This window comes from Rhinolophus sinicus, chromosome 1 (genome assembly GCF_057876585.1).
Source record: "Rhinolophus sinicus isolate RSI-liver-muscle chromosome 1, RSI-T2T, whole genome shotgun sequence".
Lineage (NCBI taxonomy): Eukaryota > Metazoa > Chordata > Mammalia > Chiroptera > Rhinolophidae > Rhinolophus > Rhinolophus sinicus.
This window is the reverse complement of record NC_142501.1, coordinates 35,333,398-35,346,946: the sequence shown is the minus strand read 5'-3', so window position 1 is coordinate 35,346,946 and position 13,549 is coordinate 35,333,398. Positions and strand designations below refer to the sequence as shown.

The following is a 13,549-nucleotide window of genomic DNA, read 5'->3' as shown; positions in this document are numbered from 1 at the left end:
TTAACAGTACAAGTTATCAGAGAGTCAGCTGGGATATTTGGGATTACTTACTGAAGTAGTACTGATTTATAATGTATAATCTGGAAAAATAAAAAAGGAAAAGGAGGAGGAGGCGGAAAAGAAGAGGAAGAAGAAGAAAGAGGAGAAGGAGTAGGAGAAAGTAACAATAGCCAAAAAAAAAAAAAAAAGTCTCCAATTGCGATGAGATGGCCAATGAAACTAGATCTCTTGGAGGTCATACACCAAAATTTTTGTGGACATGCTAATGATTGCTTCAATGGTTTTATTAAATATGACAGAGAAATTTCTTGCACTTTATAAAACAAGATCAATTTTTAAAACACAGTTCAGAAAAAGGACATGCAATTGAATTATCATGAATTACTTTTAAATCATGTAACAAAATTATTAAATTGATTAAATTCCAGAGGGAATGGATAGTCATAAGAAAAAATTTAAAAAATATATTGTATCCATTATTTTTTCATGAAATGAATCTATCAATCAAACATATATTGATCACCTACAAACTGACAGGCAGGTTTTGGGATGCTATGGAAACAGAGACCAATTTGTCTCACATCTTGCCTGAATGGAGCTTATAGTCTATAACAAAGAGAGCAAAGAAGACAAAGAAATGAAATACATATGTTGTTTTCTATGACAGACATATGCATGTGACCAAGATGGTCTTAATGTTGCCCTCAGCTTGACTAAACTTTAGGTTTCTTTTGGTCTGTAGGTCTCTGACATCTCTTTTGTTAGAGCATTTACTTGATTAAACTTGAAACTCCAAATTCTTTCTCTGCCCCTTTGTAGAATATATAAATCTCCCAGCACCTACCCAGTTTTATAACACAGGAACATCTTTCTCAAGGACCTGGAAACCTAACTTCAACAAGCACCAATTAGCAAGCACAAATGGCCTAATCACATTGACCAATGCCCTCTGAGGTCCTCCAGTACTTTTCGCACTAGTTTGTCCCAGCACTTAAAAACTTTCCTGCTTTTGTTTAGATAGAGGTGAGTTCATTTTTTCTTCCCTATTTCAATAGTCTTGAATAACATCTTACCATTTATAACAAGTGTGTGGTGCAATTTCTTTCTGACAAATCAAACCACGGCAACACAAAAGACTAAACCTGTGGGGGAATAGGTAAGATTTTTTTCAACTGACAGGACACCTGAGCTGAGCTGTACATCATGAGAATTAAACACACTGGGTGAAGAAGGGGTTGGTAGCATTCCAGGCAGAGTGAGCGGCGTTCCTACAGGCACAAGGGCATGGGCCCTGGAGCATGACATCAGTTTCTCCATTTGAAAGCTTCTTAACAAGATAGATAGATAGATAGATAGATAGATAGATAGATAGATAGATAGATAGATAGATAGATAGATAGATGATAGATATACATACACACAAACATATATATATATATATGTATATATATATATATTTAAATTTAAAGAAATTTCAATTTTTTTATCCAAGTTAATAAAATATAGTAATGCATTAGATTTTTAAAAGCAAATCTCTAAAACAATCTTCTGCCAAAGCTATTCACTTGTCTATTTCTACTTTGTTTTTGTTGTAGTGAAGTACAAATCAGTTTCTGTTAAGACATATTAAAAGGTTAATATACTTTTTAACCTAATCTTTTGACTTGAGAGTTACATGCAGATGACCATAGGCTGAAGGACAGACTTGAATCATGGTTATAGGAAACACTCTACTGCTGAAGGTAATTATTTCACTTTCATGGCAGTGTATTCATCGGGAAGAAGCTAACAAAGGCTCATTTTTTCTCCTTTTCTTTTCAGGGCAGCCCCCATGAGAACAGCTGTTTTCTTATTAATGTTGTTTAACACTAGCAATAAACCTCTCTGGAATTAAACCGAATGAGGTGACGTAGAAGAAAGTTTGTACCAAATAAATTTGCGTAGATTAGAGTCTGCAGGTGGTCTAAAACATGCCTGTATCGGGAGCCAAATTGTTCAGCACTGGAACCTTTTGAAATGAGAACAAAGAGCCTTTCATTGCTCAAATTCTACATGCAGCTTAGTACTTCATTATAAACCTCTTAGTTCGCTGTAGGAATCTTTCAGATTTAATTACGAGGTAGGGAAAAGCCTTCTTTTCCTAGGATACCATATTGAAACATTTTATTCTATGTTTCCTGGGAGATCTCCAAGTTTTGCAAATTGCTGAAATTATCAGTGCATATTTAATACAATTTTTTATGAAATCTTAAGTTTCAGGCTCAATCAAGTTAACCATCACAGTCAATATGAATTCTGAAATTAAAATTATAAGAGTAAATAGCAATGGAGTTAACAATGAGGAGATCAGGGCTTCCTTTCTGGTTCTGCAGAAACCATCTACACCTTGGGATGTTACTTAAACTTCTGAGCCTCAGTTTAGTCTTTTGTAAAAGGAGGCAGTTGAACTGCATGATCATTGTTTCCCCTTCCATTCCTAAAATTCCATTAATCCATGGGGCCCATTTTTACTAAAAATTAACACTGTCCAATACTTATCATTTTCTTGGCTGTAAAGGAATACTTCAAAGATGATCATTTTTCAAAAGCTATCGTATCAAATTATTGTTGATATGTTAAATTTTAATATAAGGTGGCCAGTTGACTTTTAGAAGTCATTAGTAAACAGAATCCACAGAATTCTCATTGCTGCTTTAGTGAGCTTGATAAAAAGGGGAAGGTCAAGAGAGTAACACATTAGAATCTGGAAGTCAGAATGGAAACCCAACCTTACAGAACAGGGAGGAATCAAATATTTGGTTGTCGCATTTAGGGCTAAAGCCAACCCTCACCAGTTGAGCCTGCTAAATCTCCTGGCCTGGGTTCTTCAGTTCCTGATGCCTAGATTATGTGTGTGGTTTGCAATGTGTTTGAGTTCAAATAGCAATCAGTTAGGGCCCATGGAAACAAAGCTTTACCAGAGGCTAAGCCGACAAGACTTTCCAATATCAATCAGTGGAAAATTTGTCCTGTCCTTATAAAGCAAATTACCTGGCTCCCTTGATGAAAACAAAGTGAAAAAAATAAAACTAACGCATGTTTATTAAATGAACGAATGAGAAAATAACCCATGGATCCCAAATCTTGGTACCAACCTCTGACTCCCAAAATCAGCACAAAATTTCCAAAGAAATCTTTTTATAAGCATCAGAGAAATAAACTATAATTACCTTAATAAGAGAACATTGAAGAAAACAACTTTTGATTTCCCCCTTCCATTCTGTACAAAGTTTATAGGATAGAACTTAAGCAAAAACCTGACCTTAAGCCAAATTTGCAAATGCCTGTTTCATCAGTCTATAATTAATAATGAACTCTTATCTTGGCTTATGTGAGCTTATAACCAGGTACTTCATATGAGGTACCCATGTTCAACTAGACAGTCAAAATGAACCAAGTCATGCATTTTCACGACTGCTAAAAAATAGGAACAAATGATCAGAACATCTTTCCTTGGTAATATTTTGTAAGGGATTTCAAAAATATTAATATTACGGTTGTACGATATTTATCTATGAAGGTAGATAGAAGCCATATATTATGTTCTCATGAACACCGAAACAGTATTTATGCAATGTCACTGTAAGGGTTATGAGTTTTCATAATTATGCTATTAGCAGGTGAAATAGCAGAGAATATTTTGAGATGTGAAGAAAAAAAGTCTGTTTTTATAGTCAAATTAAATGGATTAGATTAGCTACATTATGCACTCCAAGTCAACGACCAGATGTGACCACTTTTCACTGTCACTATTGTCACTATGTCCAAAGCCACAGCCATGTCTTACTTGGATAATTACAAGAGCCTCTTAACTCATTCTCCAACTTACACCATTTCTCCTACCTTAAACTCAAGAATATTGTCAATACAGCAGCTGAAAAAATCCAGTTAAAATGTAGGTTGAATCAATGAACTCTTCTATTTAAAAACACTGATGGCTTCCCATATCACTCAGAGTAAAAGCCAGACTCCATATTGTGACATACAGAACCCTACCTTTAAACAATGTATCATCTGCCCCCCCTCACTGCTCCCTACCCTCTTTCCTCTGCTCCAGCAACCCCAACTCTCCTAATCCTCCTTGAACACCTAGCCAGTCCACCTCACAACCTTTCCATGGCTTGCTTTCCCATCTCCTTTGAACAGTCTTTCCATATCTATCTTTATGGGTCACTCCTTCACTTCTTTCAGGTCTCTTTAAAACTTTGTAAAAATCTCTCTTATTTGGCTACCTTATCTAAAATTTTATCCTTTTAATTTTAAGTTCTTATCCCCTCACCTTTTTAAAAATTTATTCTAGCATTTATCAGTACCTAACAAACTAAAGATTTACTGATTTATCTTACTTAGTGCCTGGTGACTCCACTGGAATATAAGTCTAAAAGGGCAAGGATTTATTTACTCTCTTGTCTGATTTGTTCACAGCTCTGTCTTCAGTACCTGGAAGAATGCCTGGCACAGAGTGGGTGCTCAATAAATATTTGCTGAATAAACGAGTGATTACTACTTCATACTGCGTTATAGAGTCTTCCTCTAAACAAGCTGACAAAGCCTATAGTTGGTCTACATAGTACCTGAAATTCCTTTCATCTCTAAACCATTAAGATACTCTGAAGAATAGGCTTCAACTATTTTTTTTTTTTTTTACTTCATGACAGAGAACATATATTTGGATGAAAATGGTATTATTACAGATCCCAAGACTGTAATTTCTCTTATTTTGATATTGGGGAAGGGCACTAACCATAATCAAATGCAGCCGATGATATTTGGACTCAAAGCTTGTGATTCATGAGAAACATAAGACTCATCTGAACCTAGACATAGATTTGACAACTTACCTGGAGATTCATTATTTTCACAGGTTTCCTCTTCATTTGGTGCATCTTCTTCCTCCTCTTCTTCTTCTGGGTCATCGGTATCTCCTGACTCATCACTGTCTTCCACCCATTTCCCTGGCATTAATCCTGCCGAATCATAGGAGTTGCACAGAGGACCCACAATGTGAGAGATAAAGGATTCCTGAAGGTTGGCCAACTGGGGAGCAGAACGGTCCATGAAGGGGCTTATTGGTAATCCAAGGCTGGCCTCTTCATCACCCTAGAAATAGGAATGCAGAAAGGTAAATGACACAGAAAGTTTAAAATACAAGTAAAGTCAACATTCACTTGGTGGCTCAAATTTGCAAATATTTTTTAGTGATCATATTAAAAATCAGATTGTTAACCTGAAGTTATCTACCAATATGATCACTCTTAACTGCTGAGAGATTCTACCCAAATTACGAAGATTCCTACAGAAATGCTTTGTTTTAATTTACCATTTCTGTGACCTTGAGGTTTTAGTACTTGATCAAGGGGAAATTCATGAAATGGTTTAATGTCGCAGTAGATGATATTTCTTATCTCAGTCAGTGTACCTTATATTAGAGTATAAATGCATCATAAAATAAATGCTGGGAATAATTATCAAGCAAATACATAATCTACCATGTTTTCTTTTTTCTGCCATGGCTACCAGAAATCTTCAAATACTGTACTGCTCAATTAAAGTTGCTACCTTATTCCAGCTTTTGGTTGAATTGTATCTTCTGTGATTATATGGTTTCTACTTCATATTTTTCTATATGTTTAATATGATCACTCTATAAGCGTTTTTATTTTGAACTATTTCAAACCTTTCTGGGAAAAAAAAAATCAGATTGTTAACCTGAAGTTATCTACCAAAATTAATAAAAAAGTATACCATATGTCAACAACTGTTATGTCAAGGTACTGGAAATTATTATAAGTTGATTTTCCTTTTTATTTATGTTTTTCCTGTGTTTCAATGTGACAGGATTGTGAATTAATCTCCTCCCTAGAAAAGGAAATACACTATTTTCTAGCACAAACTTTTTATTTTATATATGAATCTTGTGTATAATACCCATAAAAGTTCTTTCTAATCTCACTTTAAATATATCCATTGACAGACAATTTATTATTTCTTAAGGTGCCTCATCCTATTTCTGGATGCCTTTAGCAATATAAATTTCTTTCTGACATTGACCTGATATCCATCTCCCCATAACTTCTATAAACTGGTTAGATTCATACCATTGTTAGGGAAACGAAGATGAATCTAATGTTTCTTATAAATCAGATCCTGAGTCAAGTACTTTACATAATTTACCCTCTTTAATCTCCACAACAACTTCATGATAAACCTAATCCTAAATTTGTGTGTCAATCTTTTAAGTCTCTGAAGATAGTTATTATATCACCTTTATTTCCCCCTGGAGTAAATATCTTCACTTCTTTCATGTGCTTTTATGTCACTGATCTCTGTCCTTTACACATGCTCCACTACCTCCAGATTCCTCTTAAGAGAGTGATTCACAGCACTAAACACAAAGTTTCAAGTGTAATCTGGTCATGTAGGGTAATGTGGGGGAGATCTTCTCAAGTGTAGCTTTTTGGTAGTGTGCTAACTCTCATAGTCTCATGTCAAATAAAATGGCTCCTTTTTAAAACTTTTTCATACACTGCTGTTATTAACTCTGTTAGTAAAGTTAACAAAATTAATCTAGTATATATTCATATATATACATTTAAAGTGGCTTCTATTATAAAATTTGTAAAAGAACAATATTTCAGTGGTTTTCCTAATGTCTCTATTACTTCTTCTGGGTCTTTTTACTTCAACATCTTCTCTCAAAATACTTGCAAATAACTTTACCTTAGAGTTTTTATGGTGACAATTTAGTCCAATTTTTTAAATCATTTTTTTTATCCTCTGATTAAAATTGGCCAACACATTTTCGATGTTAGGGTGAATATGAAAGAGACTGATCACCCTTTCACAGCTTTTGGAAGCTTTGGTGAAGTTTTGAGCACCTTAGGTATGGATTAACAGTTAAATCAATTACCTGTTCATAAAATTCATTGACAATACCCTCTGTCCACTGAAGATGGAGCTCTTTACATTTAGCTGGCCCATTGATATCAGCCAACTTTATACACATTTGACAAACCAGTAGACGATCATTTTCATTGGTCCAATCTATTCCAACATCATCGTTCACCTGTTTGAGGGAAAAAGTTAAAATGTGTTTTGCCTCATTGAAAGCTAAAGCTGAACAGGAGAACAAACAATACAATATTTATTGTCTTCCTACCATGTGGAGATCAGAATACCAAGTAAAGGGAATTTTTCAGCTATTTAAAATAATGTTACTGGCTCGCATAAACAGTAAAATAGTTCATCAAAAAAGTAAATAATAAATGATGGACAATTTTTAATTATGGAATTGAAAATAAATAAATATTATTTAAAATTAGCAAATGTTATCAATTAGTATTAAAAATGTAGCTAACAAATAAGAAATTTTCTTGAGTTAACATTTAAGCATTTATTTTGATTTATGAAATTTTGCTTCAGCGTTTTGACTTTTCTACTGCCAGATAATTTACGTTAGTGAACCACAGAGATAAGAGCAAATAAAATTAAACAAAAACACAGTGGTTTTAATTATTTGTCTGTAGAACTTTATTATTCATCTGCAGCACTAAGTATACCATATATAGCTAGCACTTCAATTTCTCAGATTCCTAAATTGGGACCAATGCCTATTTACCTGCTTCTGGTTAAACATTGCATTTCATTTTCTCTTTTGACATATAAGAGGTGACAGCAATGAGTTTTGTTCAACATTTTAGTTTCATGACATCTTTCAATGTGGCCATAAATTGAAGAATGGTACAAATATAGTTACCTTGGCATTAAATTTGGCCACAAAGTCAAAGTGTTTCTTCAAGTCAGTGGCCAAAATTGCTTCAATGACAAGGAAACGGAAATGCTTAAATTCCACATGGTCAAGGTTAACTAAGAAGTTATACTCTGGCCGGGACATGAAAAGACTCCATGCAGCAGCTGCGTGATGATTCTCCAAAACTGAGCGATCATTATAGAGCACCGCCTAGGCAAATAAGAGAGTAAAGAGTTCAATTTTTTAAGTTAAAAAAAAAATCACAAAAACAAATGAAAATATGTAATGCTTTTTGAATTCTCATTTTTCATGGAACGCAGAAATGTAATTTTGTGACTGCTGGTTATTAAAAATCACTTATTGCTGCACAGTGACTGTTGATTACTTTTCTTGGTTAAATTTCCTTCTTTTGTAAAATACACTTCATATCCTTGAAACTTTATTCCAAACACATGCAAGTGAGAGGTTTAGAGTTAGATTTTATTAGAGTTCTTTGCAGGGCACAGGAATTTAACCATAAAAACATGCATATGTATTAATATTCCTAAGAGGTAACTCAACTACTTCTTGCATCTAGAATAAGAATGACCTCTCCTTAGGTAAACACATTTAACTAATAAAGAGGATCGGAATCCATGAGAAGCCCATAATTTAAAACATTCACACCCCACAATCAGCCATAGGAAATATCACCTCTACCTAGTAACTAAGGTATACAGTCATTATCTACTTGCTTGAAATTTTCTAATAACGCTGAGGGAAGATGCAGAAGAAGAGGATGCTGCCTAAACAATGCTTGAAGATTAGTGAGGTAGGTAGAGGAGAGAGGAAAAAAGGCCTAAGGACAAAAAGGAAAGGCTATTATTAATCAAACTTAATATTGAGGTAAGTAAAAATGCATAAACGTATAGGAAAATTTGAATGGTATACGCTGCTGGCAAGAGGATTTGCATGACTATCTTTAGAAAAATAATAATACTAGTGTATGAAGGACACAATGAAAGAAGTTAAAGTAGGGATTCAGGGAAAAAAATCAGGATACTTTTTTATTGTACAGAGAGGAAAATTCTAGACTAGAATATAAGAGAGGATGTGGAAATGGATGGGAATGGGGTGCAAGGACAAATAGCAAACAAGAAAAAAAAAAAAAAAAAGAGTAGAGGACCAGATTGGCCTCTAGATCCTCTAGAAAGAAAAATAGGACCTTGGATCTTTAATATCATGGGCCAGCTGATTAAATAAAAGAAAATCTTACTAAGTTTAACTGTATAGATGAAGATATTTACATATTTAGTGATTAATTTTTGACTAAATTTAAACAGATGCTGAGATCAATTGTTTTAAAGTTATTGTTTTTGGAATATTATGTTCAAGAAAGAAATTTCCCTCAGATAAAGTAAATTGATTTTTAATTCCTACTAACCAAAATAAATGCCATAAGAATCATAATTGTTATAATAAATATACTTCAAAGGAATGAGATTTATATACTAAGAAGCCTTACATTCTTAAAAGTCCAAGAAGGATTTGATTCTCTAATGTTTTCAGAAAGGGACTTTTGTATAGGTTGGATTTTCTTTGTTGAGGAAATTCATCAACATGAATCCAAGTCCTTTTACTTCCTCAGAAGAACATTAAAAAGTGATCCCCAGGGGGAATGAAGTGGCATACCTACAATTGATAACTTGGAACAAACCATACTATCTTTTCAAAGTTAGTGTGATCTCTAAGCATTTTATCTCAGGGTTAATATATAGTTTGGCTCATATTCACTTGGTGTCTATTAGAAGTAAAATTTATAAAATTAATTTTCTTCAGGAAAATCTCTCAATTGAATTATTTCTCCTAATCAAAATCAAAAGATTTACCTGTGGAGCACTAGTTGCAACCAGGAATGCATTAGTCCTTCCTGGGTGATCATAGTCATGCATGGCTGCAGCCACATACAGTGCCATCAACTCTAAGGCAGGGATATTTCCAGACAGACATCCATATTTATCATCTGGCACATTGTACATTTTTGAAAATACATATCCCATATGTCCATGTGTAAATCCACTGTCAGAATCTGTAAAGGGAAGATAAAAGTAACAGAAGTTTTAAAAAAGTATGAAATTGATATCATTTGTCTTGACCTCCTTTGAAAAAAACAAAAAACAAAACAAAAAAGCTCTTGTTCCCATAGTTTCCAAGGAGGCACAGATGTACTCAGCATGTACCTGAATCACTTGCTGATCCGTGATCATTAATCACAGTTGAGAGGCCTGGGATAGGTTGCGTAGTAAGATACCAAACAGCATGTAAGACGTCGGTGGCATGGATTCTGTTATGGTCTGTAACCAACACAAAGGAACAGTCATTAATTTGTGAGCTTTGGGGTCCAAGGACTAAGAGTGCCATCTGCTGGATAAACAGTTTGGTCCTAACATTTTAATACCCCAGTGAAAGCCAGCCAAACATTATAGAACAAATAGTCTTGGCTTACTCTTCCATTACTCCATAATATCCAGAATAACAAAGAAAAAACCCACAATGTTCTTTATGCATACAGATGTCTGAAGTGGAAAACTCTGTATCCAGGGTCTTTCAGAAATCTAACATATATAGGAAACTCACTATGTGCAACAATTGTAATACTTTCTCTTGTACTATTTCCATGCTCCTGTATAAGACTATGCAGAGTACCAGAATAAAAGAAAGACACATGACATTTCAACTAGGTCAGAGGAATGGTCTATGTCACTCAATATTTCATCAAATACAATCTGTGAATAGAACACAGTAGTAGTCTCGTATATCAAACTTAAAACACTATAATAAAAATAAATAATACATTTTATATGCAGATTGAATCCATACAGCAAATTCAAAACCAAAATCAATAATGTTCTCTGATCTAGAAATTTTGATTTGGGAATAAAGTTAAAGAAAATATCTAAAAGGAAAAATAAATACCTATTTAGACAATAATGTGGGGAGCTGGGCCATTTAGAAGAGTGAAAACGATGGGAAAACCAAATCCCCTCGTTACAATGTCATTGTCATGAAAGGGGGTGTAGTCTATACGTGCAGTTCAGCTTCTACTGAACTGTGACCAAAGGCCCAATGTGCCCTTGGCTCTCCTTCATCTGGTGCAATTCTTCTAAGTTTTCTCCTGTCCATCTGGCCCTTCCAAATACTTTATTGATTGACAGGCTTTATTCTAAATGTAATTACTTTATGCATTTTATTTCTACTGAACAACCATGATACACTTTCCTTCTCAAATACAGTCATGGGCTGCTTAACGACGGGGATACTTTATGAGAAATACATTGTTAGGCAAGTTTGTCATTGTGCCAATATAATAGTGTGCAGTTAAACACACCTAGATATACACCTAGGCTCTACAGTATACCACCATCAGACCTATACGCAGCCTGTCATCGACTGAAAGACTGTTATGTGGCTCATGACTGTATACCAGATTACATCTCTGAATAATAGTGAACAGATGAGGAGAAGAGAAAATAGAAGAGAACAAGAATGTTAATGGGAATTTGAAAGAAACACCTGTTCCCTGGTCAGGGAAGAAAGAAGAAACTATATCGGTGGTGTTGGTGGCACACAGGGGATGTAGGTAGATGGTGCCTGTTTCCTCCAATTCTGGCAACTGTTAGAAGTCAATCTTTAGGTGACCACATGTAGCTAAATCTTAGGTAAACAATCCAGAAATGTAGTTGAGGGGCTAGGTGAGGGCATGCGAGGACATCTTCAGAAAAGTTTTGAGAAACAGATCTCGTTAGGCTCCCAAGGAGGAAATAACAACACCTGTGCCTTGTGTCATTGCTAGAGGTGAATACTAGAAATAATAGATATTATCTATTATTTCAAAGAATAATTTTATTAAAAATGGAGTCTGTATCTCTGTGTATAGACAATCTCAAGTAATTCAAGACAACTATATTTTATGTCTACCTGTGTCATACAGTTGCTCATGCTGGTGGTTTCTGGATTTAGGACAGATTTGATTTTGTATCTGCTCTGATGTTCACTAGCTGTGTTATCTGGAGTGAGTTACTTAAAACTCTTAAGTTTAATTTCCTTATCTTAAAAATAACGCCTATTCCATAGCACAGTTGTGAGAATTATAGAAAGGAACATATTTTAGAGTACCTGATATATAGTAAGCTTACAATTAATGTAAATATCATTCACATATACTACTGCTATTAGAACAAGATGGGGAATTAGCACAGATCACCAACTTTCACTTAATGATTTGTAAGAATAGAATTGAAATGCTAAAATAAAAGCCATGCTAAGTTCTTGGGGAGGGAATAGACAGTGATGACCCAATAAAGGAAGAAAATGGCAGCCTGGGCAGAGGGTGTTCCTGTTAGGGGATATGTTGGAAGAGAGTTTCTGAGAGTGCTTTTCCCTGTCGCAATCTGGGAAGATTACTGTGTACAAGTAATTATCATTGCTATTGCAAGTCAAAGAAACCTGTGTATGCACCCAGCATCGCAGGGTGGATGTGGGCAGTATCAGAGTGTTGGTAGATCTTGTTTGGGGGTGAGAAACAGACAATACCAAGTACGGGCAAACTTGCAGCTCTTGAGCTGTGTTGCTTCCTGCCATGTTCCCCACCTAACGGTCCAGGTCCAGAAGGTAAGTTTTCAAACTTTCAATGAACCAACAATCCTATCTAAATAATGTAGTGGTGAAAACATAAAATGAAGGGAAGCTACCAAACTCATGAGGCTAGTATAATCTTGATTAAAAAACCTGGAAAGAAAGTATATGGAAAAAATATTCCTTTTGCTTTTGTGTATTTGTTCAAATGTACCATATATAACAATAATTAATCAATCCTAACTCCTTAAAAAATATAGAAGTCTAGTATATGTGTCGATCTAGGAGAATTACACTGTCACTATCACTTAAGCAGGATATAAAATCATCTGCCTTGTAAGTAGTCAATAACATGTTTATTAAACAAATATTTACTTGCATGCACATATGCAAGTATTGTGCCAAGTGCTGGTATTGCTGTTGCTGTCACCATTAACTCTTGGTGACCAATTCATGGGCAAAGGTACTCAGGAAAGAAGCTAGCTAGATCAGTGTAGGGGATTGACAGGTTTCTGTAGGATACACAAGCATGTTTTCTTCCTTCCTTCCTTTCCTCCATCCCTTCCTCCCACCCTCCCCTTTTCCTCCTTTCCCTTTCTTTCTCTCTCTCACATCTTTCTATCTATCTATCTATCTATCTATCTATCTATCTATCTATCTATCTATCATCTATCTATCTATCTATCTATCTATCTATCTATCTATCTATCTATCTAGTATCTATCTATCTATCTATCTATCTATCTATCTATCTATCTATCTATCTAGTATCTATCTACCTGTCTATGTCTATTTTAAAATCTAGATTCTTCAAATTTTAGTATGAGTTCTGGGTCTAAATTTAAAAGCTTTCATATTCTCCCTCTTCTCTTGGAAACTTTTAAGAGTGTACTTAGAAGTTCAATAAAATTTAATTTCTAAAACTTTAGGTTATTGTCCTATTAAAGTTAATCTAACCCTATTTTGGTTACTCTTAGGCTTTTCTTCATTTAGTTACAGGTTTACTTAGCTAGAGACATATCAAATATAGCTCTCTAGGAGTGAATATTAAAATAAGTAAACATACAACACATTTTTATGTGTGCTAATTTTAATTAATAATGAACAAATCTTTTAATAATTATCCACATTAGTATCAATTTACAG

General features: G+C 34.5%; 1 protein-coding gene across 2 annotated transcripts in view; it reads right to left on the bottom strand.

Moving 5' to 3' along the window:
- The window catches only part of PDE3A (phosphodiesterase 3A), a 273,155-nt gene that overhangs the window by 3,190 nt on the left and 256,416 nt on the right, over nt 1-13,549 (bottom strand). For both annotated transcript variants that reach the window (XM_019738322.3, XM_019738312.3), the window contains exons 11-15: nt 10,009-10,122; nt 9,658-9,857; nt 7,796-7,999; nt 6,950-7,105; nt 4,881-5,139 (exon numbers count right to left, since the gene is read on the bottom strand). In XM_019738322.3, coding sequence (XP_019593881.3) covers nt 4,881-5,139; nt 6,950-7,105; nt 7,796-7,999; nt 9,658-9,857; nt 10,009-10,122 — 933 coding nt within the window. The remainder of the gene's footprint in view (nt 1-4,880; nt 5,140-6,949; nt 7,106-7,795; nt 8,000-9,657; nt 9,858-10,008; nt 10,123-13,549) is intronic.